The sequence below is a fragment of the Rhinolophus hipposideros genome (assembly GCF_964194185.1).
Source record: "Rhinolophus hipposideros genome assembly, chromosome: 20".
Lineage (NCBI taxonomy): Eukaryota > Metazoa > Chordata > Mammalia > Chiroptera > Rhinolophidae > Rhinolophus > Rhinolophus hipposideros.
This window is the reverse complement of record NC_138066.1, coordinates 38,489,522-38,517,157: the sequence shown is the minus strand read 5'-3', so window position 1 is coordinate 38,517,157 and position 27,636 is coordinate 38,489,522. Positions and strand designations below refer to the sequence as shown.

The following is a 27,636-nucleotide window of genomic DNA, read 5'->3' as shown; positions in this document are numbered from 1 at the left end:
CATGAAGATTGCCCTGCGCAATGTGGGGATCCAGTTGAGCCCACAAGAGATGTGTGAGGCTCTGCAGCAGGCAGATTTGGATGGTGGGTGCCCCAATCTCTGCCCTCTCATCCTCTCTCTCCTCTAGCCCTGAAGAACACATCCCTTGCCCACAGAATCCCTGGCCTGGTCCTATTTTAAAGTTCCCTCTTCCAGGAAGCCTGCCCTGATCAACACACCTATCCCAGACCCCCTAAATATTTCTGCTGTGTAAATCCTCATCCTGATTTGGGATTACCCCAGGGCAAGGGCTATTTGTCCCCCCTCAACCAGGATTGTCACTTGGCTAGAGGCAGGACTGGCTTTCTATGCCCGGAACTTCTGGCAAGCCCCTAATCCTTATGCAGGGTAACCTCCACAGGAGCAAGCACCCCAGCAGGCACTCATCTATCTCTCTTCCCAGGTGATGGAACCGTAAGCTTCAAAGATTTCCTGGCTGTCCTCACTGACAGCCACCGCTTTGCTCAGTGCTTACGTGAGTGACAAGGCTGGTGGGACCTGGCCTGGGGAAGCCTCCTCCTTACTCTCCTGTGTTCTTTGACCCCAGGCCAGGTGAGAAACAGCCGGGTCTGTGACCCCCAGAACCTGCAAACCCTGTTCTTAGAGATGGTTTTCAAGCTGATGAGGCAGGGCTTTGTGCCCTACAAGTCCACGCGGGAGGTGATGAGGTGGGCACAACTGTATTGGGCTTCAGTACCCAGGCTGGGGGGAGCAGACTCTGCCCCGTGCAGGGATACCCTGATGTTCCTGCTCCAGAGATGGGAGCCCTGAATTCTGGGTCACTTTCCTGGGAGACAACTTGCCCTAGGCCAGGGGCAAGTAGCTTCCTTTCCTGCTTTGGTTTCCCCTCCTGTGAGATGGAGAGGACGGGGACGTGGGTGTCTGAATATACTGCTCCACTTTTCTCCGTCAAGCTACTACTCCAAGAAGCAGCGGGCTCTGTGGCTGAACGCAGGCTGCAAGAGCCCGGGCCGGGTCCGCAGCCATGGCCACTCGCCGCACGCTCAAGCGGGCCTCTCCTTCTTCTGCCAGGCCGTGCGCCTCGGCGGCCTTACTGACACCGAGCTGGTGCGCTCGCTGCAACGACTGCACACTGCAGGTGTGCCCCTTTGTGAGGCTGGGAGGGCCCGCGGGAGAGGTTCCTCTCACTCAGGACTGGCTCTCAGGACAGCCCCTCCTTTTCCTCCTACAGGCTTCCACGCCCCAGGTGCACACAGCCCCTACTCTCAGATACCTAACCTGGCCGAGGGGACACGGCCAGAACACAAGACAGGGAACCAGGCCTCACGCCCCGAAGTCCGACTTCCCAAGCCCTACCCCTCCAAATCCTACCCGTCCAGCCACTCCAAGCTCAGACCCAACCAGGGGCAGCGCAGCCAAGGTGAAAGCGGGAAAGGACGTGGGGCTGGCGGATGGAAGCAGGCCATGCGAGGGGTGGGGCGCCAGAGCAGGGAGGGGGCAGACAGATGGGACGTGACAAAGTGGGGAGGGTGGGGCAGGCGAAGAGTGGGAGTAGTACTCCAAGAAATTGGGACAGGCCCTACAGAGATGGAGGCGGGATAGGCGGAGATGTAATCTGAGATCACTCACTGGCGTGACTAAAAATAGGGTAGGGTACCCAGGTAGGAGGTGGGACTGGCAAAAGTGGGATGGGCCGCCACAAAGGCAGACTGAAGAGCAGCTAATCCAGCATCTCAATGCCAAATGGCGGGCTAGACCCTCCACCCTCCCCATCTGCCCTCCCGCAGGGTTCGGGGACCAGCCAGTAGCATATGTGCACCCCTGGAAGCTGGCTCCCTCCCCACCAACGCTAGTGCAGAAGCAGCCCTTCTCCCCTTCACCAGCCTGTTTGCAGACACCTGCTATGAAGAACTTGTACAAGTAAAGCATTTGCAGAGCGAAACAGGCTTCAGTGTGATGGGGGAACAGAGCAGACACAGATCTTTTGCAAACATCTTTATTAATCTTGTATAAAAATAAGGTCCATGGAGAGTCGCTGGAGCTGGGGGTGGGGGCAAGGTTGCACTTTATAAGTTATGGGCCAGGCTCCCACTGAGGCTAAGTGCAGTATGGCTATTGGGGGGAGAGGGGTGCTGCAAGCAGCATTTGGTGGAGGGGAGGGGCTGGCAATGCTGTCCCCCTGTGGCAAGATGAGGGTGCACTGGTCCACGGCGGGGGACAGTGGCAGAGGGGGCTGCCCGGCCCAGCCGAGCTGAGGACCACTTCATTGAGCCCCAGCTTGCCCCCCGTCCCCCCACCCCCCATAGTCCAACTGCAGAAATAGAGACTACAACGAGAGGTCAGAGGTGACCTGTAAGGGGGGTCCAGGGGGGCGCCGGCGAGCACTGCGGCGGCCTGTGTCTGCGCGGATATAGGGCTGGTTCCGCAGATCTGGCAAAGGAGACACATTTACCCTTCAGGAGTCTGCCCAGGATTGGGACCATCACTCCACGGCCCAAACCTCACCCTTATAGGGACCCAGGTTGTGTGCAAGTGGAAGAGGGTCTGCTTATGTTTACTATACCCCCCCGCCAAACACATAGCAGAACTCAGTTCCCCCCCACCAGAGTCCCCAGGGCTATGGGCAGCAACTGGGATCAGAGGCCAGGCTGTCTGGGTACCTGGGGGCTAGAGGGGTATCTCTTCTCCCAGGCTGGCCTCACAGAGGAGCCTGGATGTCCGCTTGCCAGTGCGGGCCGTGAAGGGCACTGTCTTGAGCACTGAGGGTTGGGAGGGAGGAGGGGAGAAAGAGAGGAAAAAGAAAACCAGACAGAAAAAGTAGCAAAGAGGCAGTGAGGCAGTCAGACCCCCAGGTGGGTGGGGGTGGATGGAAGAGAGCACAGGACAGACTGAGGGCAGGACAGGCCTGGCCAAGCCTCACCTGTGATGATATCTTCAATGGCCCCATCACGGTCACTCTCATAGATGAGTGGCTCCTTCTGCTGCTTCCGTTTTAGCTCAGAGATGAGGTCCATCTGTTGCCGCCGGACCTTGGGTGGGGACTGGAGGGAGGGCAAGGGTATGTGGCTCCAGCTGTGAGACTCTTCCCCCCCCCCCCCCCCCCCCCGCCACCAAACCATATCTGTCTGGTCCCCACCCCCCAGCAAGCCCCTAGCGCTGGCTTAAGCAGGGGAACCCATTCCCAAACCAGGCTACTGGGCACCGTCCTCACCCTGGGCAGGGTCTATCAGTAAAAAGAGGATGTAGAGGAGGGCCAGATCTTTGGGTTAAGGACACCAAGCGTCACTGCATCCCAGAGCCAAGCTCAGTGCCAGCTGCCTACCTTGGGCGCTGGGGGCTCCCCTCTGCCCGGCGTGTCAGCACCTGCCTCCTGGGCAGCGGCTTCTTTCTTCCACTGTTCCACCTCCTGCTCAGCTTTCTGAGGGGCCAAGGTGGGTCTCCATGAGCAGAGGCCTCCACCACCTATCCCGCTCCCCAGACAGAGGCAGCCACCACCCCTCCCACTGCCCATGCGGAGAGCTGCAGTGCCCTGCAGTGGTCCCCACCAGAAACACATACCTTGTAGGCCTTGATGAAGCGGCTAAAGAGGGTGAAGAACACGGAGGGCGACGTGGTCTTGGGGTTCTCTCCGAAGTACTCCACCACAGACTCATAGGCCTCCTGTGGGCACAGCCGGTCAGTCCCACCAGCAGGACCCCCTCGGAGCCTGACCGCTTCTGGACCTCCAGTACAATGACATCAGCCACTTCATGTCTGCTCCTCCTGGCAGGGGGCCCTCACGCCTCTGCCATCCCCCAAGGTGTCTGCTGTGGCCACGCCCCTCTAGGCCTTGGCCACTCAGTCCCACCTCGGTAGCCCTTCCTACCCTCCCCACCTCCAGGGCAGGGCCATCCCCAGCCCACCTGAGCCGTCTTGCTGTCTGCCAGCAGCTTATCCATGGTGGGCGAGTTGGTCCTCAGGAACTCCTTGAGCACCACACAGTCATCCTGCCGCACAAACTCCCGCTGGGTCAACTCCAGGCCTCGCTGCAGGGAGCGCACATCCCCTAGGACGCTGTCCAGGGACACTGAGGGCGGGGAAGAGGCAGTAGAGCGGCAGGGAATCAGAGTGGAGCATTCCTGTCCAAACATCCTGTGGTCCCCTTGCTTTCTCCATGGCAGTCCCCAGGGCTGAGCCCCTCCCCACACCCAAAGCCAGGCCGCTGCCCCGCCTACCTGCACCTGCTTTGTCCAGGAAGTGCAGGTCGCTGTGGAAACCTGTGAGCTGTGGGTACTTCTCAGCAATGACCTTCACCAGGTAATGCAGCAGCGTCTGCTTGCGGTCAGTCGACTTCATCTCCAGCAGCTGCACGAGGTCCTGGTAAGCCACAGGCCACCAGCCCTGTCCCATCCCCCAAGCCAGGGGACCCCTCCTCTTGCCCCTTACCGCATCCAGACTCTGGAGCCGGAAGCCATAGGCTGCTCCACGCTTGCTGCTGTTCATGTAGTTGCCAAAAGCCAGGACGATCTGGGAGAGGCAAGGGGAGAGCTCAGCAGGGTGCTGGGCTGAGGAAACGTTTCCCCTGAAGTATGAATTGCACAGAAAAGGTGGCAAAGAGCAAGCCCCACACTCAGCCGCCACTGCATTCCTGCAGAGACCCCTCGGATCCATGACACATGTACATGCATGTGTACATGTCTGCCGTGTGCATGGCTAACACCATGGCACATGCTATTCCCACCCAAAACTGTGCTGAAAACATTCCCTCCTAGGCTGTGGGGTCGCTGCTTTCTAACAGCCATTTCTACTGGTTCCCTGAGACTCCACTGAGCAGGTGTGGGTGTTCTGCTAGTCACACAGTAACCCCCAGAGGGGCTGAGCCCTTAGGCAGGGTCTGAGGTGCGCTGTTGTAGACATGGCCCCCGACCCCCATGCTGAGCCTGCATGTGAGAGGTACGAACATTATGTCTGTTACATCCTGGGTGTGCAAGGGAGGGCCAGGGTCTCCCTCTCACATGACCCAGAACAGGCAAGGAGTCAAGGGTAGACCCTACCTCCCAGACTCTTGCCCTACCTCCAGGATCTGGCGGAGTTTGTCAGAGGACTTGATGGACATTGAGGCTGCAATGACGGCGTTCAGTTGCTGGGGGTGGGATAAGGGAGGCAAGTTACGTTGGGGCAGGCTGGGGGCAAGTCCATAGGAGGCTCAAGCACTCCCAAATGCCCTGCTGGAGCCCAGGCTGGGAGGGGCCTCCTGTCCATCCCCCGCCCAGGCTGCACCCAGGCTGCACCCACACTGCCCTGCCTGCCCCGCCCACACCGGCATGAGCAGCTGGACTGTATCCGGGAAGTTGCCCAGGAACGTGAGCGTGGTCATGCGCTCTGGCAGGCGTGGGATTCGGCTGAAGCGCAGCATGAAGCGGTCCTCCTCTGACAGCTCCTCTACCGGCCGCTGCTCCTGCTCAAAGCGGGCGATGAGACTGCGCTCATACTCCGTGGGCAGGAAGCGGGTCAGCAGCTCCAGGAAGTCCAGGCTAAGGGCCTGGAGGTCATACCTGAGGGCAGAGGAGTAGGTGTAGCTCCATACCCATCAGTTCTTGAGAGGAGGACTATTCCCTCCCCTTCCTTGATTGAATAAATGGACTTCAGTATTTGCTACTTGCCAACAGCTTCAGGGAATCAGAGAGAGGAGTCAAGGAAAGTTGGCAGCTGGGAAGCCTGGGGTCCCCATCGCAATCAGTAGCACATGCCTAGCTGTAAATGCCTAAGCCTGAGTGCCCGTAGCTGGGTAAGGAGGTAGAGAGGGAATGGGAACACCTGTCTCAGCATGAACTCACAGTATGGCCTCAGCGTCTCAGCCTGAAAATGGGAACAAGGTTCCCTGCCTTACTCCCTGACCAGGGCTGGTATAAAGCTTGGGCTCTGTCCCATAGCTGGGGCTATTTTACTAGGATGCCTAATGACCCTGGCCAAGCTGAGGGGCTGGGCTGCCCACAAGCTCAGGGCAGAGGTACTCACGTCTCGATGGCCTGGCAGATGCGGTCGGCCCCCAGGTTGCCCTTGCGCAGGGTGATGGCCAGGTTCTTGGCCCGATTGGCCTCAATGAGTGTGGTCTTGCTGGGGGCCTTCTGGGCTGCCTTCCCCTTGAGAGCACTGAGGTTCAGGCTGGGACCTTGGGACTTAGTCTTGAACTGCTCCTCAAACTCACTCATGTCCAGTTCCTGAGGGCACAGAGACAGGAGGTGGGGCCGGGGTCGGACACATTCCTGGCTCAGCACTCTGCTAGGTGCTAGCGTCACCTATCCAGCTCTGACCAGGCCACTGGCAGAGAAACAAACCAGTAACCCAGGTTGACCACAGGCCCTGATGGGGGATATAAGGAAAGCAGAGAGAACATTGAGGAGAAGGAGTAGTACCAAGCCCGGGGGACCCAAGCCATCACAGCGGAAGGAAGAGTGGACTTCGCCAGGGTTGTGAAAAAGGGAAAAGGGAAGGGCATTCCAGGCAGAGGGAACAGCATGAGCAAGGTCCTGGCGGCCAGAGAACACATCCCTTTCGGAAAACTGAAAGTGGAATTAGAAGGGTTGAAGCCCTATTTGTCTGTGAGAAGGTGGTGGGAGAGGGGCCTGAGAGGAGGAGAGAGAAGCCAGCCTTGGGGGAGAGATGTGCCTGTCTGCAGAGATAGAGGGGAAAGCTCTCAGGGGAGTCAGGATACACTGCCTACTAGATGCACTAATCCAGTTTGGCTTAATGCCCATCCGTGGGCCTCCATGTCCTCATCTGTAAAATGGGATGGAGGAGAGGAGATAACCACCCCTAGTGCCCAGCATGATCCAGACAAGTTCCCTCTTCCTCTGGTGCCCACACTGGCACCAAGTAGGTCCACACTCACCTGCAGCACCTTCTCATCATTGAGCTCAGTAAAGACTGTGCCTGTGATCTGGCTGGGTTTCAGGGCCACCCAGTTTAAGAGTGGCATTCTGAACTTGGTCTGGATGGGTTTCTTGGCCTTCACTCCTGAGATAAGGAGGGAGTGATGAGTACTGGGGTGGTAGGGGGTGAAGTGGCTAGAGGGAACCAGAGCCCAGACAGGGCGGGCGGGAGGCAGTAGGAGGCGCAGGATGCTGGAGGACACTGAGGCGGGGACCCCACCCTCCATCTTCCTCCAGCCCTGGGCGGTCCACTCACCTGGGCCCATCTCTGGGCTGGGCCCTCCAAGGGCATCAGAGGGAACTCCCGGAGGCGGTGGGGGCGGCGGAGGTACCAGCCCATCAATGCCAGGAGGCGGCGGTGGCGGCGGGGGTGAGGGCAGATGTCCGGGCAGTGGGGGTGGGGGCGGGGGCTCGGGGCTGCCTGGGAGGGGCGGGGCGGGTGGGGGCGCCACGGGCGGGGCTTCCTGCTCGGAGGGAATGCCGGGCAGTGGAGGCGGAGGCGGTGGGGCTGCTGCTCCCGGAACCGGATCTGCTGCAGGTGGGAGATCTGAGCCCAGCGAAAACCGAGAACAGGGAGGGGGAGAGTCACCTTCAGGGCTTGGGTGGTCTCACCTCCGCCTCCCCGCTGTCCGCATGCGCACTGGGCCCATTTCCTACCCACGCTCACCTACCTGAACCTTGCCCACAGCCCAACCCAAACCTACCTCTCCCAACTCTTCCTACGGGTGGCGTCCTTAGGCTCCCCTCCAGGCCCTGGCTCCCCCACCCTACCCCACCCAGCTAGAAACTCCTGCGCACCTGGGCTGAGGGAACTGGTGGGTACTCCGGAAGTCCGGGCATCATTGCCGCTTGGAGTTGCCACAGCGACGGGAAGAATCTCGATGGAGACAGCATCCCCGGGCCCCCGCAGGATACGGATTAACCCCTTCTCCTCCAGCTCCTCCACCTTCAGCTCTAGGGCCGAGGGCCGTGCGGGGGCGGGGGCAGGCACTTTCTCAGGCTCCGGGGGACGCCGGGAGACGCCCATGGGGGTCGACTCGCTGAACCGCTCCTGCGAGTACCGAGGGAGAGGTCAGTGCCCACCAGCAGGCCTGGTATAGAGCCCCATCCTCTTTCCAGGGTGGAGGGAAGTATCAAGCCCAGAACCCCCAACTGGTCTGTTCTTGGGAGCCCAGCCCACCCCCGGCGGGCGCACGCCCCCAGCCTCACCCGCAGGGTCTCCAGCTCCTTTCTGGCCTGGCTTAGCTGCTTTTCCAGCTCTGCGATCTTGGCCATGGATTCGTTCTCCGCGTCCCGAAGCCGATCTGTCAGCTGTGGCACCAGCACATGGTAAGTTCCCACCCGCTGCTGGGCACTGGCACCACCGGTGAGGGGGCGGCATCAGGCATGCCTGCCTGGAGGGCTGGGGGAGGCTTCCTGCGTGCTTAGCCCAGGGTGCCAGGTGGGCCGAGCCTGGCACTTGAACCCAAATAGGTGAGGCACTGAGGCCACTACGTTCTCTCAGAAGGGAAAACTAAGGCACCACTGATGGGCGAGGTAGATGAAGAAGAAACTAAGCTGGGAGGGGCCTCAGGGTCTCGGATCCATCCAAGTCAGGGCCTGGGGTCCAACCACTGGGAGAGGAGGGGGCCTGCCTTCCTCAGAGGTCCAACACAGTGTAGGAGCTCAATGAACACTCACTGAGAAAGACACTCAGAAGATTCAGGATTTGGATTCAGGTCAAACTCAGGGGCCAGTCAGATAGCCATCCCCAATTCGCACCTAGAACCAGTGTTAGAGGCCCAGTGCCTGATGCCAGTGTGGGGCCCTGTGGGCCTACTGTGTGGGTTCAGGAGCAGCTCTCACCAGGGCCACCTGCTCCTGTAGCTCCTCCATGTGTTCCAGCACAGCATTCTTGGTCTCAGTATCCTCCAGCAGCGCGCCCACATCAAAAACATTGTCCAGGTATGCCTGGATCTGTACCTGCAGCTTGTCGCTCTCTGTGAGCCGAAGCCTCTGTCCCCAGATGAAAGGATGGGTGAGGCCTGGTGTGAGGGATCTTTCCAATACCCCCCATCACCACCAGAGCCCAGAGGAAGGGGCCTGAGCCCTAGCCTGCTTTTTCTTTATTTTTTATTGAGCTATTCACATACCATTCACATACCATAATTCACTATTCTAAACCATGTAATGCAGTGGTTTTTATTACCTTCATAAGTTTGTACAACCATTACTACTATATAATTCCAGAATATTTTTATCACCCCAAAAGGAAACTCTGTCCCTGTTAGCAGTCACTCCCCATTCTCTCTCCTTTCTCCTCCCCCAGCCCCTGGCAACCACCAGTCTACTTTATGTCTCTATGGCCTTACCTATTCTGGACATCTTATATAAAGGAACCATACGATCTGTAGTGTTTTATATCTGGCTTCTTTCACTTATCACAATATTGTCAAGACTCATCTATGTGGTAGCTTGCATCATTATTTCCTTTTTATGGCTGAATAATATTCCATTGTATGGATATATCACCCTAGCCTGCTTTTCACCTTCTGTTAATCCTGGCTTTCATAAATCCAATCCCAAAGGCCCTGATCTTCCAGGAAGCCTCCCAAGGAGTCCGAGAAGAAAGCTACAGCATCTCTGCTCAGGCTGGGCCAGGAAGCAGAAAGCCCCTCTGTCCATCTTCCCTAGGGCAAGGAACTTCTCCGTGACCTGGACCCATCCAGTACGAGCCAGCTCTCACTTTGGCCCGGTTTCTCTGCGCTCCTCATTATGTGCTCCTAGAACCAGACCCAGGACCATCTAGAGCCTGTTCTAGTTTCTAGAGCCTGTCACTGCAACAACAGCTCTATGGGTGCTAGGTGCTTATTATGTGTCAGACACCATCCTAGTTAGAGTCATTATTATCTCTATGATTCTCCTATTTTACAGATGAGAAAACAGAGTCAGAGAAAACAGACCTGTCTACGTGGGCTAGGAAGTGGCAGAGTCAGGATTTGAACCCAGGTCTTCCTGACCCTAACACATGTGCTGCTAACAACTGAGCCATACTCTGTAGTGGGCAAGTGGTTAAGTCCGGGGTGGGGGGAATGCGGAGTACAGGTCTCACCTCCAAGTACAGGTCCAGGCCCAGGTGGGTGAACTCATATTGCAGAAAGACACGAAAGTTCATGTTCTCCACCGAGTGTACCACAATGTTGATGAATTGCATGCAGGCCACCTAGGCAGCAGGGAACATGAGCAGGTCTCTGACCCTCTGGATGGGATCGGTGCTGTCCGCTCCCCCCCCCCAGCCCCCCTCACATACACACACATTTACTCCCAAGTCGGCCTCTCTCTGTCCATTTCTCATTCCATTCCATTTCTCATTTGTTCCTACCCGTATTTCTCCATGTCCACTCCCTCCAGACTTCCCCTCTCTGACATCCATCCCTCGCCCAACAACCACTCAGTCTTCATACTTTGCAGGGGCCGATACCAGGCCTCTGGCTGCACTCTGCACCGAGAGTGGACCGGCCCAGGCTGGGCTCCTGAGCTCACCATGAAGTCAATGTTGCTTTCCTCATTCCGGAAATATTCCATCAGCTTTTCAAAGCGGTGGTGCTCCCCACACACCTAGGTGGAGAGAATGGCTGTCACTGAGGCCCCAGTGACACACCTCCTAAGCCATCTTCCAGCTGTTACCCGTGTGCCTTTATAGGCTCTTTTCAAGTGAAATCTAAGTCAGGCCATGTCACCCTTCTGCTCAAAACCTCCACTCCCTCTGAATCTCTCACGGCTCTCTCCCTCACTTACTCGAGCCACACCTCCTTCAGGGCCTTTCACGTGCTGATCCATCTGTCTGGTGTGCTCTTACCTGAGACAGCCACCCCGCCAAGCCCCTCAGTACCCCCACAGCTTTGCTCAAAGCTCACCTTCTCATTGGGGCTTCCCGACCACTTGCAATCAGTTCTTCTTCCCCGTGTATCCCTGACGTTTTCCCTGTAGCATTTGTCATTTTCTAACACACTGTGTAACTTGCTTACTTATGTTCTCTATCGGTCTTTCGCTACCTTATTTCTTTTGTTTGCTAATATATCCCAAGTGCCCACTCTGTGCCTGACACATAGTAGGTGCTCAGTAAATTATTCATTAAAAAAATGAATGACCACATGCTGCGTTCTGCATCATGTTCTCAAGCATTGACTTCTTGAGAGCTGGGTAACCAGAGGCAGCATCTCCGAGATATATGTCCAGTTTGGATCTGGCAAGGCTGAGAGGGTCGCAGGTTCAGCAGATGCCCACAGTTGTCCCTGTTACCCCCAGGCAGTGTCCCTACACGATTCTGTACCTTCCCTTCAGAGCTTCCCCATCCCAGATTGTCCCCACCCTAAGTTCCCCAAATGCCCACCCAGTGTCCACAGCTGCTCCAAGCAGAGGCCACAACTGCCAGCATCCAGGCTCTAAGCAACACTAAGAGAGCAAGTATGTCTTTAGCTGGGGGCCTCCAGTACCTCCTTGAAGTTATCAAAGGCCGCAAGGATGATGTCGTGTCCTCCCCGTACCAGGCACACCGCTGCCAGCAGCTCTAGCACCAGAGCCTTGGTTCTGGGGAGAGAAGGGGCAGGTTGTCCCTCGAAAACAGGCAGGCCCCATAGCAAGGGTGGGCATGTGTCTAGTTCGTGGAGGACAGGGAAGCTGGTGGTAGGGCAGAATGAGCCTGAGAAGTAGTCCTGAGAACTGAGGGACAGAGCAGGCAAGAGGTGAAGTCTAGATATGGAGAAAGGTTAGGGGCCTGGACCTCACCTGGGGTTCTTGTTGTTGAGGCTCAGAGCAATCTCATTGACACAGGCTGGGTGGTTCATGACAAGGCTGAAGCCAGACTGGGGAGAAGGGAGAGGTTAGCTCCTCCAGGTAGACGCCCCGGGACTGCCAGCGCCTTCCTGCCCAGCACCTCCGGCATTGGCAGTGCCATGCCATTCTGGTCTCTGCCTTCCAGCTTAGGAAGTTCTTTATGTCTACCCACAACCTCTTCTACAGCAGCCAAAGCCTGGTCCTTCTTATTAAATACCGTTGTCTGTTCAAAAGTCAGTGTCAGGACTCAGCACCTTGGATACAGTGAGTCCTCAAAGGCCAGCTGAGTGAGGAAGGACCAGCTTCACCATCACTCCTCCAAACAAAATGACCCAGGAGCTCCAGTGGCGCAATCGGTTAGCGTGCGGTACTTATATAACAAAATGACCCAGAGCTGCTCTCACCCTGGCCCTGGTGTCCAGCCTTTCTTGGCGGGTATGCCTGAGTCCCCACTTGAGGCATACCCGGGCTGCCAATCATGTCCAGGGTGCTCGAGGGGACCTGACCAGGAAGGGTCAGAAATCTGGGCTTCCCCTCAGCATCAGGATTCTGAGCCAACAGCCCAGATCCCCAGGGTTCTCCAGTGGGGGACAGGATAGGGGCACAGTTGGTCCCAGAACCTCCACAGCTGAGGCAGATTCTGGTGAGGACAGGCCCGGCTGACCAACCTGGTAGTTCATGATGGCACGCAAGCACATAATGCAGACGTGGACGTCGTCCTTCTGGCTGACGATGCGGGAATTCCGCAGGGTCTTCCTGCTGTGGGCCGGGGTCAGCCTGAGTGGGTTAGGGAGGAGGCAGCAGCAGTCAGAGTCCCAAACCCTGCTTCCCATTTCCCCCACCACTTAGATGGCCTCTAGGAAAAGAGGGCAGCATATCTACCCAACCAAAGAGGCCAGCTGAGGACAGGGAGGCCTCCTGAGACCCTAGGCCTGGGGCCTGGCATGCTGGGGAGGACATACTGGGTCAGGAAAACAAAGCTCCTGAACAATAACTTGGCATTAAGAAGGGTTACTGTGTTATGGGGATGGAGAGCCGGTAGGAAGAAACCACAGCCAAAGCCTGGAAACCGCCATGGAAATGCTCTCCACAAGATGGCGCTCACGGCCACATGGGCTTATATTCCATTTTGAGAGGCTGACTCTGAATTCAGACTACCTTGCTTCAAATCCCAACTCACCACTTCTTAAGCAACGTACTTAATTTCCCCGTGCCTCAGTTTCCTCATTTGTAAAACAGGAATGGTACCGTGTTTCCCTGAAAATAAGACCTAACCAAACCATCAGCTCTAATGCGTCTTTTGGAGCAAAAATTAATATAAGATCCGGTATTATACTATACTATACTGTATTATATTATAATGCCGGGTCTTATAGTAAAATAAGACCGGGTCTTATATTAATTTTTGCTCCAAAAGACGCATTAGAACTGATGGTCCGGCTAGGTCTTATTTTGGGGGAACATGATAATAATAGCACCTCCCTGATACAGTTGTTGGGACTATGAAATGAGCTCAGAACAGTACCTGGCACATAGTAAGTGCTACATGAGCATGCTTGATAATTCTTTGCTAAAAAACGTGATTTTTTTCATTGTTGCAGAACTGCCGACTGTGACTTATACATCAGGTCCTCTTGACAATTCTGTCACCTTTTCAACAACATTGTGAGGCCCCACCTCCTTCCTCTACCTGCCACATCGCCCTTCTCTCCTCACTGCTCTTCTCTCATCATTGCTCATGCTATTCCTTCTACCTGGAATGCCTGCCCTGTCCCCATCTCTGCTTGTAAAGCCTATATCCATCGCAAAACATAGTTCTGGTGCCATCTCTTCTGGGAAGCCTTCCTGATGCCCCAGGCAGTGGCTGCCTCCCTTCTCAGAGCTCCCAGTCACACCTCCATGACAGCCGATCCCACATTGTCCCCTATTAGACCAAGGGTTCTCAAGAGCATGGTAATCTGTCTCCTGAGTACCTGCCACCAGGCAGGATACATAGTAAATCCTTTGTCCAATGTATGAATGAACGAACAAAGAAACATTGTGAAAGTTTGGGGCTTAATATGAAGTTAGTTCCCTAGACCCAAAGTAGGAAGAGGAGAAGCTGGGTTTCCACATGAGGCTCCAGGGCCATCTCCTTTTCTCTCCCCACCTCCCAACAGGGTGCTCTGAGTTAGGGTGCGGTGACCTATCTGCAGCAGCTGAACCCAGGAGCATCCGTTGAATGCCTCACCCAACCCTGTCACCACCCAGGACATGACCAGGCATGCACCTGCCCCCAGGGGGCTACATACCGGGGAGAAGGGGGACACCTGGAGGCCGCATGGAAGAAAACAGGGGGTTAGATGGGTATACGAGGGGTCCCACTCATCCAGAAACCCCTCTTTATTCCAGACCCACCCAGATACCAGCCTCTAGGTGCCCACGTGGCCCTGAAGGCTTATTGACACACCAGTGTCCCAAGCCCTATTTGAGGCTCTTATTCTGATCCCCAATGCCAGGCTACCCCTCCCACTATCCCCAAGGGCCCAGGGTGGGCCTCGTTTGGTACAACAGTCTAGAGGTGAATTCTCCATTCTCCCCATCACCCTGCCATGGGTCCCACGTACTTGATGGTCAGGTGGCGATTTTTGGGCTGTGGTGGCAAAGATGAGGGCGGGCCCTTGCTGAGATCTTCCACTGACTGCTCCAGGGGCTTGCTCTTCTCTGAGCTGGGGGCCCCGTTGTCTGTGCTTTCCATGTCATATCTGGGGGGTCAGAGTAGGGTTGGAGGCCAACATTGTAGGGGCACTTAAGAGAGGGGTAGAGGGAATTAAGAGACAGAGCTCTACAGGAGAGACTAGGCAGTGGGAGGAGGAGGCTGTGTTCTTGGCACTGCGCTGGGCATAGTAGGGGAAGAGGGAACAGTGGAACAGAAGAGTGAGCCATCCAGGTCCCAGCTGGTCATCCCAGGATGCATCCCTCCCTGCCCATGGCAAGCCTTCAGGAAGAGGCATCGCTCAGCGCCATGGGTGGGCTTGGCTGCACTGCTTGGAAGTGGCCAGAGAAGTGGGAAAGGTGCTTGTGGGAAGCACAGATCAAGATTCAGGAGCGGCATGAGGGCCAGGGCAGGCAGCTTACGTGACAGCACACTGGGCAAAGGCCAGGTACTCCAGGAGCACATCCAGTCCGCGGTTCTCCTCATTGAGGAACTCCTGCACCCACCTGTAGGGCACAGTGCTCCCTGAGTTCTAGCCAAGAAGGAGGCCCTGCCTGGAGTGGGCGCATAGAACAGGCGTGGCAAGGGCCCCTGGGGCAGCCTCAGAGGGCCCAGTGAGGCTCAGGGATGTTAGCGGCTCAGGCAGGACCCACGGCCCAATCATGACGCAAGGGGCAGGCAGAGCATGGGTAGGAGAGGAGGCAGGGAAGCTGTCCTGGACACCCACCCCGTAGGGGATGGGCAGGGGAGCAACAAAGGGAAGCCCCAGGGGCTGCCTGGAGGCAGAGCTGTGCTGGGTGCCCCAGAGGTAAATCTGAGTCCTCACTCACCCAATGTGGTTTGTCCTCAGGGAGATCTCCAGCTCCCGCAGCACCTGAGTGGATTCCTGAACTCGCCTCTTAAACTGGAGGCCAAGAACAGAGGAGTCTGGTGGGTGGAGCCCGGCCTCCCACAGGCCCATCAAGCCCTGAGGCAGCAGCCAGCCCTCCCCCTACAACCGGCCTTTCACGCTCAGCCTCCCCCACCACCTCCAAACACCTGCCCAACAGAATAGTCTTTCTTAGGCTATGCATATTCCCCCATGCACAGACGCGAAGGGTGCATACAGATACCTTCCTACAAAGACATACAGTGTACACACACGTCCATACCTGGGGGTACGTACACATTCAAACATAAACACCCCAGGTACACACACACATATGCACATTCAGACACAAGCACCCTGGGTACACAGATAAAAGGTACACACACATCTACAAGGACACATGGGGTATACACACACACCTACAAGGACACATGGGGTATACACACACACCTGTACATGGGCTCAAGGGTACACACATATCCATATATGGACACAAAAGTACATGCCCATCTAAGCACAGACACACAGCGTACACACCTATACAAGTACACACAAGTGTGCTCGTGTGAGCACACACAGGTTCTGCAGAGGAACCTGTTGAAAGTGCCTGCCCAGGGAACTCTCAGTCCGCTATGAACACACACACGCTCACACATGCACCCACACAAGCCCACGGGAAATACACACAGTTACTCCAGCTGCCCAGAGCCTAGAAGGTTAGAACGTGCAGGGGGAAAGGGACAGAGAAAAAGGGGGAGACGTGTACCCCCAGGTTGGACATCCAATCCGCTGCTACCTTTCGGCTGACCCCACCAGTTTCCAGGTAGCTCTTCAGCTTCTGGATATAGGCTGCAGGGGGGTTCTTGACTTGAAACCGCTCCTAGGGAGATGGAATGGGGTGTACAGGGAACCAGCCGGGGCAAATGGCCAGCCCTTGTCTCAGGGTCCCATTCTCAGCTCTGACTCGAGGTCCCAGGCTGCTTAAGACCCCTGGGATATACTAGAGACCTAACCAAATGATCCACCAGGCCACTTTAAAAGACCCCAGCCCTGGGCCTAGGCTTCCCTTCCCACTGTGGCCTCAGAGGCCACAGGCCTAGCACAGCCTTAGGGTGAAGTGTGGAGGCAACAGTCCTGCCATACAACCTAGCCTGGGGATGGGAGGGACCCAGAGCGGCTGGTCGGTGGCACCTTCCCAGCCCCCATCCTCCTTGGCCACACTCAGCCCACAGCGGGGAGCCCTGGCAGTATGAAAGGGGCTCAGGAAGGGGTCGAGGTCCTGTGCAGACTGAGGGCCCCTCCCCAGGGCTCCACCGCAGCTGTCCATTCACCTGTGTGTGTGTGCTCCTCTCCTGTGCACCTAATTCCCCTACCCCACCCAGGGCTCCCGGAACCACTCACACAAAGAGGCAGGGGCCACATCAGAGGCCCCCTACCCAGAGGAGCTCCCATCCTTCCCAACCCAGACCCCTCAACCGCCCACCTCTTTGAGCCCCAACCTGAGATGCCAGGACAAGTGACAGGGACCCCTACCATAGCTCAAAGCCTTTGGGAGCAGCGCCCCACCCTCTCCCCACAGCCCAGCCCTTCCTCCCTTCACCCTGCCTCCCCCCACCGAGACTCCTGTCCTGCCAGTTCCTCGCATCCTAGTCCATTAGCAGCAGCAGAAGGCCCAGCCCTTGCTCCCAGGGGAGACTCCCTGATCCCCACTCCCCACCCGCAGCCTCCACTGCCGCAGGCCCACCTTCCTCCCTCTGAATCACTGGGGCAGCCAGGCCCCGCCCCACCCCAGCAGTGGGAGGGGTCCTCCCGCTACCATGGACAGCAGCCCTAGAAGCTGGAGGCGCCAGGGCCGCCAGTGAGCCATGAAGGAGGCAAGCCCGGGCACCTGACTAAGCACCAGGAGACAGGGCTTCTAGTCCCTGCTCTGCCACTTGGGAACTGGTCGACTTTGGGGAGCAGCTCCTCTGGACCCAACATAAAAGGAGGATGGGGATCCTACCCCTTCCTCCCTACCTCCCCTGGGGGTCAAACGAAAATGTCCAACTCTGGGGCTGCCTCCTCTCTTCCTCATCCCAGAGCTGCTCCAGCAAGCTCAGCAGGAGGACGGTGACACGACTGGCCAGTGCATGGATTAGCCCCCACCACCTCTTCAGAGGGCAGACCCAGCCCTACTGGTGACTCATAAGGTCCCCACGGAGGCCCATGTCCAGGAGAGAGGCATTCTGGAGCCTTGCACTCCCAACACTTTCCCCAGATGCTACAGTCTCTGGGCAGGGTCTTGGCCCGATGGACAGCATGGTGACGCCCCCTCTCCTGCCAGCCCCAGCCTGGCCAGTGCAGGGCACCCTGAGGATGGGAGGGGCCAGCTACCCACCTGGTCACAGATGAGCTCCCACTTCTTCTCGTTGTCATACTGGCTCAGCAGCTGGACTTTGTCTGGGGGCAAGTTCATGCAGTTCTGGGGAGGGAGAGGACAAGGTAAAAACCCTTAGCCTGGGGCCCCAATATGGGGGAGGAGGAATATGGGCATCTTCAGGGAACCCACTAGGAGCCAGCTCCCTAGTAGGTCAGTCATACACATGAATCCTCATTACACTCACCCATGGAGATAAGTAGTGGTAGCCAATGAGAAAACCGAGGCCCAGAGGCGGGGTACCTTGCCCTAGGCCCAACAGCTAGAGGGTGACACTGGGATTTGAATCTGAGTCTGTCGGACCCTGGGGCCTGGGCTCTGTGCTCCCCATACCGCCTCCCTGGCATAGCTGGCATGGAGGCAGAGTGTGGGTTCTCAGCCTAACTTCCTGGGATCTCAGCCACCTCTGGGTTCATTTCCCATATGCAACAAGCAGGTATCTCTTCTCCTATTGGGGTGGGATGCTAACAGGAGCATCTGCAGCCAGGCCCAAGTGTGGCCAGGTGTGCACTGTCCCCTGTTCCCACATGCCACCAGACACCATATGTGTGCAGTCCCAGCCCAGGGCACCAGTGTCTCATGAACACCAGAAAACCTCTTGCAAGGATGGCACACAGCAGCCTTCTTCCCCATACCTCTCCAGCCACCTCCCCGCGTCACTTCTGGAAGGAAGAAGGTGGGGAAAGCCTGAGGGAACTGAGGTCAGAAGGGCAGGGAGTTCCAAGCAAGTACATCTTGTCTTTGGGGGCGGAGGGGGGGATTCCGGGGGAAGGACACGAGCCACAGGACCTGGTGAGAGCACCCAGCTGGGTCTGTGGTGCTGGCGGCCCAGGCTGGGACTCCCCTCCATTGTCCTGCCTGGGTCCTCCCCCGCCACACATGACATGGGTGCAGCAGCCCTTCAAGCTTCTCCCCCACAGGGTAGGCATAGGGTCCCCCTGGGGGCTGTGGGGTCACCAGGTGTTGCCAGCACTAGGAGCTCCCTGGACCCCCAGGCCTCGGCATGTCTCCCTGATAGACTCAGAAGACAATGTCAATTCACCTCAATTCAGTAAACCCTGGGTTTATTGAGCGTCTCTGATGTGTCAGACCCCAAAAGACAGTTCTTGCTCTCAAGAAGCTCCAAGTCTCCACAGGTGATGTGGGAGGAAGCCTCTGTCACCCTCTCCAGTGGCTCAAACTACACATCCTCAGTCACATGGCCACATGTGACCACAGCTGGAGCAAAGGGGGCCACACCCACCCCAGGCACCTCAGCCAGCTTCCTCTCTGGGGTGCTGGGCCTAGGTCTGGGTTTCCAGCCAGACCTCATCCCCCAAATCACTGCTTTCTGTCAGCCCCTGACAACAGGAAGCTAGGTGCTCTCAGCCCCCATTGCCTAAGCTTTCCCGCTGGGGCCCCACTTGAGAGGTGAAAATACCCAGCCACCAGACCTGCCCGCCCCCAGGCTGGCTGGGCATGGGGATACGTCATTCCTCTACCCCGTTGTGAAAGTGAGCCCCAACTGAGGAAATTGCTACTGTCTCATCTGCCACCCTCCCCCAACCCGCCAAAAGCCAGAACTGCTCCTGCCATCCTGCCACCTTGGGAAGGGCTGCCCAGCAAGGGGCCTTGGGGGGGGTCCTACTGAGCCAGGGCCTCCCTGACCTCTCTCTCTCCCTCTCCTTCTCTCTCTCTCTCTCTCTCTCTCTCTCTCTCTCTCTCTCTCTCTCTCTCTCTCTCTCTCTCTCTCTCTCATCTCTCCTAATCTATCTTCACCCCCCAGAGACCCAGGGTGGGGTAGGGCTGAGGTGGAGGGCAAGGCTGAGGGGGAAGGAGGGCACATACGAGTGAGGGGGGTAGCTGAGCCCCAGCATCTAAGCCTTGTAGGGGACAGCCACTTACCGACATGGGCCTTTGCGGGCCCTCACCCACCCCGGGGACCTGTCTGCTTCCTGGAATGGCCCCAGTGGCACTTCTAGAGGCAGCAACTAATCATAATAATGATCCAAATTATGGGAGCCAGCTTTGCCTGAATGCTTAACCGTACAGGGCACTGCTCTGAGCTCCGAGGGCAGAGGACTGCCTTCCACCCTCATCATCACTGGCACAGTCATTATTCCCATCTTACAGGTGCAAGCACAGACCAGTGACCTGCCCAAGGTTACGAAGCCTGTAAGAGGGATGCTGAGCGAGCTTTGAGCCCAGAGCTGACTCTGAACCAGCGCCCCGGGCCACTCCCTCAGGACAGCGCCATGGTTATTAGTGGGGAGGGGGAGGGCTCTGCTGGGGCTGGCACATCTGGCCCAACAGTGGTAGAGGACAGGGTGCCTCTCTGCCCCTTCCCCACCTGGGCCTCCTCAGGCCCCTGGGCCCACACGCCAGCCTGCCAGACGGGCTAAATTTAGGCTTCAAAATCAGAAATAGCTCTGACAGTGCTGAGCGCTAATTAGCAGCTGTTCCTCTGCTGTGCCCACCAAGGAGACGAGCACCCGAGGGAGCGGGAGAAGGGCCAGCGATGCCACTCACTCAGGGTGGGGTAAGGCCATTCAGAACAGACCCCCAGACCCAGGGTCCTCAGCCAGGAGGCAGCCGTGTGGGAGATGAGGAGGTGGCTGACAGCTCGACCGGTACAGGAAAGGACAGGGAAGTTCAGGTGTATGTGTGGGGAGTTCACTTGTGTCCTGTGAGGGGGAAGGGCCAGCTGTGACTTGGGGGGACCCAAGCTAGATTCAGGAGACCCAGCCCTGGGCCCACCAGCTCTGAATTCTTTGGTCCTTGAGCCTCAGCTTGCTCCTCCATAATACGGACACACTTCCTTCCTGCCTCACAGACTCACAGAGCTCCTGGGAACGCTCCGTAAGAAGCTGTATTCTGATGTGATAATACTCTTGGGTGACACACCACAATAAAGAGGCATTTCACAGACTGGGGCTGGGGGAGTCCATGGACGACCCCAAGGTGAGGGGTTATGTGATGAGCAGAAGTTAGTGAATACATCCAGATAAAACAGACCTGTTTCTAATGCTTAGCCAACATGTATTGCCCCTCCAGTCCCCTTTCCCTGCTGCCCTTAATGCTTTGGGTCAGAGGGAGGATGAGATAGGATTCATCTTCTAGGGTGTAGCCAAGAAAAGGAGTTGATTTCCCAATCTTTCTATTAGGATGTGTGGGGATCAGCCTCCTCCTTCCCTGCCCCTATGTCCCTGGGTGCCAGAGGGACCTCCAGCCTGGCTTACCTAAGACCAGCCCCTTGCAGGCTTATACCACCCCCCCCTCAAAGGCTGACATCAGGACAGGCGTCCCTGGAGACTGAAGGGTTCCGTCTATATCTGGACACAGCCACACCCTTGTTTCACTTTCAGTTTGAGCTGAGACTAGTCCCAACCTACCTGCCCACCCTCTCCCCATGAGGCCCGGCCCTTCAAGCCCCAGGATGCCCTTGAACTTGGACACCAATCCCAGTCTCAGACCAGCCCTGCAGCAGTTCCGCAGCCTGCTGAGCCTAGAAGTGGCCCTGTCCCCCAACCCCTATTTCCCAATCCATCTCCCCCCCACCCACCTCTGTCTGGCCTCAACCTTGGTTTTGGAACTCTCGGTGCACCTCCAAAAACAATCAATTTTATCCACTTTAAAAAATTCCAGCATATAGATGCTCTGGGGCTCTTATAAGGAATTCCAGGCTTAGAGGAGGGCTGTTGGGTAATCGGCCTAGGATCACGTGCTGAGAACTCCAAAAAGCTAACATCTTCTCCCATCAGGGTTCAAGAGTTCCCAGAGCAGGAACTAGGGCAAGCAGGGTGGGAGCCAGGGTAGTAGGCACTGTCCATAAATGCCAGGCTGGTAGGAGAACAATGACAACAATAATAATAAATATTCCCCAAACACATGCTAGGTGCTAGATGCCATTCTAAATGTTTTACAACTCATGTAAGCCTCAACAGCAAGCCTACAAAGTAGATACTATTACAATCCCCATTTCACAAATGGGAAACTGAGGCACAAAGAGATGAAGTCGCTTGCCCAAGGTGACCTGGCTGGCAAGCTGGTAAGAAGACACAGTTTCCTCCGAAGAAGGGGGCACTGAGGTCAATGCAAAATGTGTGTCCTGGCCCCCCAGGGTCTTCTGCAGACAGCCTGGCCCCCATCCCTCATCTGAGCAACCAGGAACAGCCAGCCCTATTTCCTGTCACCCAGCACCCTACGCTTCCTGTTGTTGCCCACACTGAGCTCTTACTCACTGGGGAACCCCCCCCCCCAGCACACCCTCTCTCAGAGGGAAGTGGAGGCCTCCCTACCCGCTCCCCATATGCACACAGCTACCGTTGCTGCCCCACCCTCCAGCAGAGGTGGGCCCTCCCTCTCGTGGTTTCCGGCCACCAGGCAGTTTTTAGTCTAGGCCCCACTGTTGCTGACCTGCATAATGGTAGGGAGGGCAGCCTGGTCCATGATGGCTAAAGATAGCCACCTTGGTTGGTCTTGGTAATTGGGATGGGGGAGAGAAGAGGCAGGGTCTGGGCTCCTTCACCTAGAAGGGCTCCAAGATGGAGAGGACCAAATCTTCCTCACAGGGGAGAGTGTTTACTGAGCACTTGCTCTGTGTTGGGCACTGTTTTAAGCACTCTATTTAATCTCCTTAATTCATTTAATCCCTTCAATAGTCCTAGGAAGCCAGCATATACCATTATTATTCTCTTTTTACACATAAGGAAAACAAGCTCAGAGAGGACAGGTAACGTGTTCAAGGTCACGGAAGTAGCAAGTGGCAAAGGCAAAACTTAGCCCCCAAGCTTTATGACCCCAAAGCCCGGGAAGCTCCTTTGCCTTTCCCATGAGTAACCCCTGCCCCTCTCAGAGGCAGGAGGCCCGAGCCACCTTCTGGGGCTCCATGTTCCCAGGAAAAATGTGGAGGTGGCCTCGAGAGCAGTCCCACCTGCTCCTGCCCATCTTACCCAGCTCTTTGCCAACTGGCCCCAGATGTCACTGTGAATCATGCCTACCACATCCCTCGGTTCTAGGGTCAGTATGTGCCAGCCCTGCCTGCCGGAAATGTCACCCCACAGCCTCTGCCCAGCCCAACAACTGACCACATGGCCACAACTCCATTGGGATCCTCTGAAACACCCCTGAATTAGGAGGTACAGGGCCTGAGCAACCCCACAGCTACGTGCCCCCAAAACTTTGTCTTTGAAGCGGCTGGAAAACACCCAAGAAGAGGGAGCTGGTCAAGGTGGCAGTGCCTCCATCCCCGGAAAACAGGATGGAAACACTCATCCCTGCTCCTCACCACCAGCCCCAGTGGGGAAGGTGTCCAGCTGAAAGCAGGATCCCAGGGTCCACACCCTGCTTGGGGCTGTCTGGACCTCCGGACACAGCCTGGTCAAGTTCCCATGCCCCTGGGCACATGCTAAGGGCACCCCAGGGTCAGGATACAAGGCCTCATCAGGGACATTGTTCTCCAAGTGGTCCAGCCTCCTCTTGGATGCCAGCATCACTCTCAGCCTCAAGCACAATGGCCCAGGGAACTTTCCTTGATCCTGTTGCCTCAAGGTTACGGGCTCCTCCCTGCCCAGACAGATCAGGGATGTCCTATGCCCAGTCGTAAGCATGGAACTTCTGGCAGGCCTGGAAAGAGTACCTTGCCATCCAAAACCCTAACCCTGGCAGGGGAAGGCTTGAAGCGGCTAGAAAACACCCAGCCCTAAGCATGACATGGGAGAAGTGAGAGGGCGAAATGAAGCCTGGCGGGCTGGTGTCCCACCATGGCAGAAGGCCCATGTCGCTGGGCAGCCATTGCTCCTTCGCTGTCGCTAAGGCAGCAGCCAGAAAGGCTGGTTCAACCTGCTCTTTCTTCCCATCTCCATTTCAAGCGGGGGCACTCCCCTGTCTCACAGCCTCCTTAGAAAAGGAGCCCCTACCACCACCCTCTCATGGGAGAAAGGCTGCCCATGGGGAAAGAGCAAGTTTCTTCATTTCCTTTCTGGCTGCGGGCACCCCTCACCCACAATATAGGTCCCATAGCCAGGAGCCAAGGAGTGGTTTAGGATTTCAGGATCCTACTCCCTACCAGGGATGAAAAGACTGAACTTAAGTGAAAACAGGAGGTGCCCTAGGGCCAAGTGACTAGATCCCAAGGGGAGGGCTGTGCACCCATCAAGACTGGGGTCTCTGGGGGAGGAGGTCACCATCATTTTCAGCAGTCTGAGGTTCTTTGCCTGAGACATTCACTGACGACTGGACTCACTCTGGCCAAGGAGCAGTGCTTAGACGGAGACGTACCCTGCAATACCTATAGCCAGGCCTGTGGGTTTAGCCAAATTTTTAGCCCTGGACAGCCTTAAGCAGGGACCAAGCAGTCGCCCCAGGGTGGAGCTCGTGCCCCTACTGGTGGGGAGTGAGAGGAGCCAAGTTCTTAGCCAAGTGACCTTGGGCTGAGTCCATTCTGCCTACACAGACGAGGGGCAGGCTGATCCCTCCTCAGGAAGAAGGTGAGGTACAAACACACTGGGGCTCCTGGGTGCTGAGGTGATGCTGAGCCCTAGTGGGTGCTGCTTCCCTAGATTTGTACCCAGCCACCACCCTTTCCCCACCAGAATGCCCTCTAAGACCCATCACAGGGCCTCCACCCTCTACACCCTGGTACCTAGGGACTCTCAATGGCATTTAGTGTCAGACTCCGCCAATCAGAGCAAAGGCCAAAAACGCCAGCAGAGCAATCAAGTCCTATACACACGCGTCACAACTTCACCATTTGACTTCTGGATTTTCCACTGGCCTGAATTATTCACACGGCTCCTCCTCATTAGTGTGTGTACCAAGAAGGGGCTGGGGCCTGGACCTCACCCTAAGAACCTGTCCCACCCTCATCCATAAACACATACTTGGGGGGAAAGACAGATGCAGGTCCACCCAATCAGACTGGCAGGGGTCCAGGGAACCACCACCAACTCAGGCTCCCCAGATGGCCCACAGAGACTGTCTCCTCATTCTCCCCCATCTGCTCAGCTCCGCTTAGCTTTGTCAGACAGGCCATGGGTTTGGGGAAGGGGAAGCAGGTGGAGGGATGGGTGCTCAGGGCCTAGCCTAGTGTGAGGTGTCCCTCAGGGTCCCTCTCCCCTAATCAAGCAAGGTGACTTCACAAGGATAGACCAGACCACACCCCATCCCACGGCTCTTCCAAACCCCTCCTAGACTTTCTCCTGGGAGCGGGCAGCAGCCAAGATTTCCAGGAACTGTTGAGAGGGCCCAGGTAGAGGATCTGGCAAGTATGGCCTCATGACTGGTCAGGGGAGGGGAAATGATGTCAAGGAGGTAGAAGGGATAAGAACTGAGCACTGCCACCAGCCAGCATTGCTCTGCTGCCTGCACCTCCCTCGGCCCCCACCCTCAGACCTGCAGTGACCGCCTGCTCAGACTGGAAAGTGCCTCTGGGAAAAAGCACGGCCTTATTCGCCTGTCACCCAGTGTCCAGCAAGGGAGCTGACAGCAGACAGACCACCAGGCAATTAGTTAGAGAAGGGAGCCTGGGACAGGGCTGAGATGGGGAGAGGGAAGTGAGAATGAGTGGCCCTTCCCCCTCCCTACTTCTGCCTCCCTACTTAGGGAGCAGGTCTTAAGGAGCCCTGACTTTGCTCTGGAGCTCCCACCCACCAAACACACCCTGACTGCCTCTAGGCTCAGCCTGACCTGATGGCTCCCTCCCCAGTGGCCTAGTCGCCAAGCCCCAATTCCCAGGAGCAGGTGGAGGAGGGGTCGCTTCCAGACTTTTGCTCCACCCTAAGCCAGAGTGAGCAACCCATCCTGACCCCGCCCTTCCTAACCTTAATCTCTTCAATCAGTAGGAGGGGAGACCCAAGAGGAAGACCCCCAGGCAGCCAGCCTCTCCTGGACTTAGAGAATAACAGACGTCCCCTCTGCAGGATCTCACAGCGGAGCTCCCAGCAGCCTAGGCACCTTAAACTCAGTCTCCAGCTGCCAGGAGGTTAAAACTGTAACCCCTCCAGTCTCTGACCCTGAGACACAAGCAGATGCTCCAGACCCGCGCGGGGCGCTTGGGCCTGCGTGCAGTGGGAAAGGGGGGGCCCCGGGAACCCCTTTCGTGCTCCGCTCCCAACTTCCTCACAGAACATTTTTCCTTAGACCTTTAGACCCAGGAGCGCAGGGGGACGGGGTTGTGTTGGGGAGGGAGACTGGGTGATGGCAGAAGAAAGTTTTGGGGGGAGAGTGCTATGTCACTCTGAAAGGAGCCACCGTCAGTCCCACCCATGGTGGGGCAGTCACTGGGCCGGGGATCTCCAAGCGGTACCTGAACCCCCGGGGGCGGGGACGCGTGCTGAGCCCCTGCCGCCCCCCGCCGTGCCCTGCGCGTTGCAGGTAGCGCTCACCAGGACTCGGTTGAACCTTTCCTCCAGCTCTCCGGCCGCGGGCATCGGCTGCTTGGGCGCCGCGGGCTGCTTAGGGGATGGCGCGGCGAGGCCCGCCGGCTGCTCCGCGCTGCCGGCTGCATTGCCCATGGTGGTCCCCACCCAGCCGGCCAGGCGCTTCCAACCTGGGAAATCCAGCTTTCAGGGGGACGCGGGACGACGCTCCCGGCCTGGGGGGGAGGTGAGCAGCGGCTGGCAGCGGCGGCGGAGGCTCGGCGACGCGGACGCTCGGCTCAGCGGCGCGCAGGGGCCGGGGCGCGGCGTCCCATCGCGGCGGCCCCGTCCGAGGAGCCCGGCTCTGAGCTGCGGGGCGGGGGGAGGAAGTCAGGCTGCAGGCCGCCGGGGCCAGAGGGCCGGGCCGGGGGCAGGAAGCTGCGGCGCGGGCTCCCCCCTCGGCGAGTCTCTAACTTCTGCTGTCGCTCCGGGTGAGCGCAAACCGCGTTTCGCTGCCGCCGCCGCCGCTACGCACCCAGCCCTAGGGGGGCGGGCTGGAGGGAGGAGGCGGGCGCCGGGTGCTGGCCAGGGGTCGGCCGCAGCCATGGCGCGGCGGGGAGGGGGCTGCCGACCCGCTTCACCTGCCGCAGAGGGGGCAGCCGGGGCCGGTTCACCTGCCGGAGCGGGAGGCGACCGAGGCTGGGCAGAGGCGGCAGCGCGCGAGGCAGCGCCTCCGGGTCCTAGAACCGCAGGCTCCCGCTCGCTCCGAGCCGGCGGATTGGCGGGATCTGGGTGAAGGGGGTCACCCTGGGGGCCGGAGGGGGCAAACCTCCGAGTCGAGGATTGTCAGTAACTGTGAGCGCGGCTTGGAGACATATGACAGTACAGCATTGGGGCGCAATGGCTGCGTCCCTCTCTCTGGTTCCCAAATGAAAAGGTGGGAACCCCCTTCCAGGCCCCCCACCCCTTGTTTCTCTCCTCTGTTTAGCCCAGAGAAGAGCTGAGGACCAGAGGGAACCATCTGCAAATGAGAACCCCAAAGCAGGGCGGGGGTGGGAGGCGCAGACCCAGACCAGCCGAGACCCCGCGACCTGTTCCACCCTGGACCAACTCTGCGCCTCTACCTACACCCCCAGTGGTTTTAGAATGGGAGCACCCGTGGAAAACGGCAGAATTCAAGAATGTGGGGACCACTACGGCGTCTCAAGGAGAAACGTGGGGGTTGGGAAAGAAGGATTAAAGCCTGCATCCAGGCTGGGAAAGGAGCAGGCACTGCAGAAGGGAAAAAAATCTCCTTGACGCTGTCACCTCTAGGGAACTAGGGTGGCCTCTCATCTTAGAGAATAACAATCTCTGATGTCTGACAATTACAGAAATACTTCCAGGGGTCTTCTTTCATTAATCCTGACAATGACCAGGGAAGGGAGGTTTTCATATCCTCATTTTAGAGATGGGGAAACTGAGACTCAGAGTGGTTAAGTGACTTGTCTAAGGGCACACAGCTGATAAAGGGCAGAAACAGGCCTCCTCTCTGTTTACCTGCAAAATCTATGCTGCCTTGGAGCTGCTGTCCTGGTGCCCTACTGCCCCTCTCA

General features: G+C 57.4%; 1 protein-coding gene across 5 annotated transcripts; it reads right to left on the bottom strand.

Moving 5' to 3' along the window:
• Window positions 1-1,985: 1,985 nt before the first annotated feature.
• On the bottom strand, window positions 1,986-26,473 carry FMNL1 (formin like 1). Of its 5 annotated transcripts, XM_081029986.1 has the most exons (28): window positions 26,069-26,327; window positions 17,667-17,750; window positions 16,056-16,169; window positions 15,252-15,325; window positions 14,844-14,927; window positions 14,333-14,470; window positions 14,018-14,035; window positions 12,395-12,503; window positions 11,679-11,755; window positions 11,387-11,480; window positions 10,434-10,508; window positions 10,003-10,113; window positions 8,757-8,906; window positions 8,121-8,222; window positions 7,710-7,962; window positions 7,168-7,458; window positions 6,872-6,996; window positions 5,998-6,200; window positions 5,300-5,534; window positions 5,054-5,122; window positions 4,426-4,506; window positions 4,215-4,344; window positions 3,903-4,066; window positions 3,559-3,660; window positions 3,323-3,418; window positions 2,921-3,041; window positions 2,661-2,759; window positions 1,986-2,430 (listed from the first exon to the last, which is right to left on the bottom strand). In XM_081029986.1, the coding sequence occupies exons 1-27, from the start codon at window positions 26,195-26,197 to the stop codon at window positions 2,668-2,670; spliced, it is 3,321 nt and encodes a 1,106-aa protein (XP_080886112.1). In that variant the 5' UTR covers window positions 26,198-26,327; the 3' UTR covers window positions 1,986-2,430; window positions 2,661-2,667. The 5 variants fall into 5 exon arrangements, with proteins under 5 accessions (XP_080886112.1, XP_080886114.1, XP_080886111.1 ...); XM_081029988.1 differs by lacking the exon at window positions 14,018-14,035 and having other exon boundaries at window positions 26,069-26,397; XM_081029985.1 differs by lacking the exon at window positions 2,661-2,759 and having other exon boundaries at window positions 1,987-2,430; window positions 26,069-26,397.
• Window positions 26,474-27,636: the final 1,163 nt, after the last annotated feature.

Coding starts and splice junctions, on each gene's coding strand:
- FMNL1 (XM_081029985.1), bottom strand. CDS start 26,197: ATGGGCAATGCAGCCGGCAGCGCGGAGCAGCCGGCGGGCCTCGCCGCG. Junction 11,756..12,394: donor GTGCCATCATGAACTACCAG/GTTGGTCAGCCG, acceptor CCTTCTCCCCAG/TCTGGCTTCAGCCTTGTCAT. Junction 4,345..4,425: donor GGCTCCAGAGTCTGGATGCG/GTAAGGGGCAAG, acceptor GACCTCGTGCAG/CTGCTGGAGATGAAGTCGAC.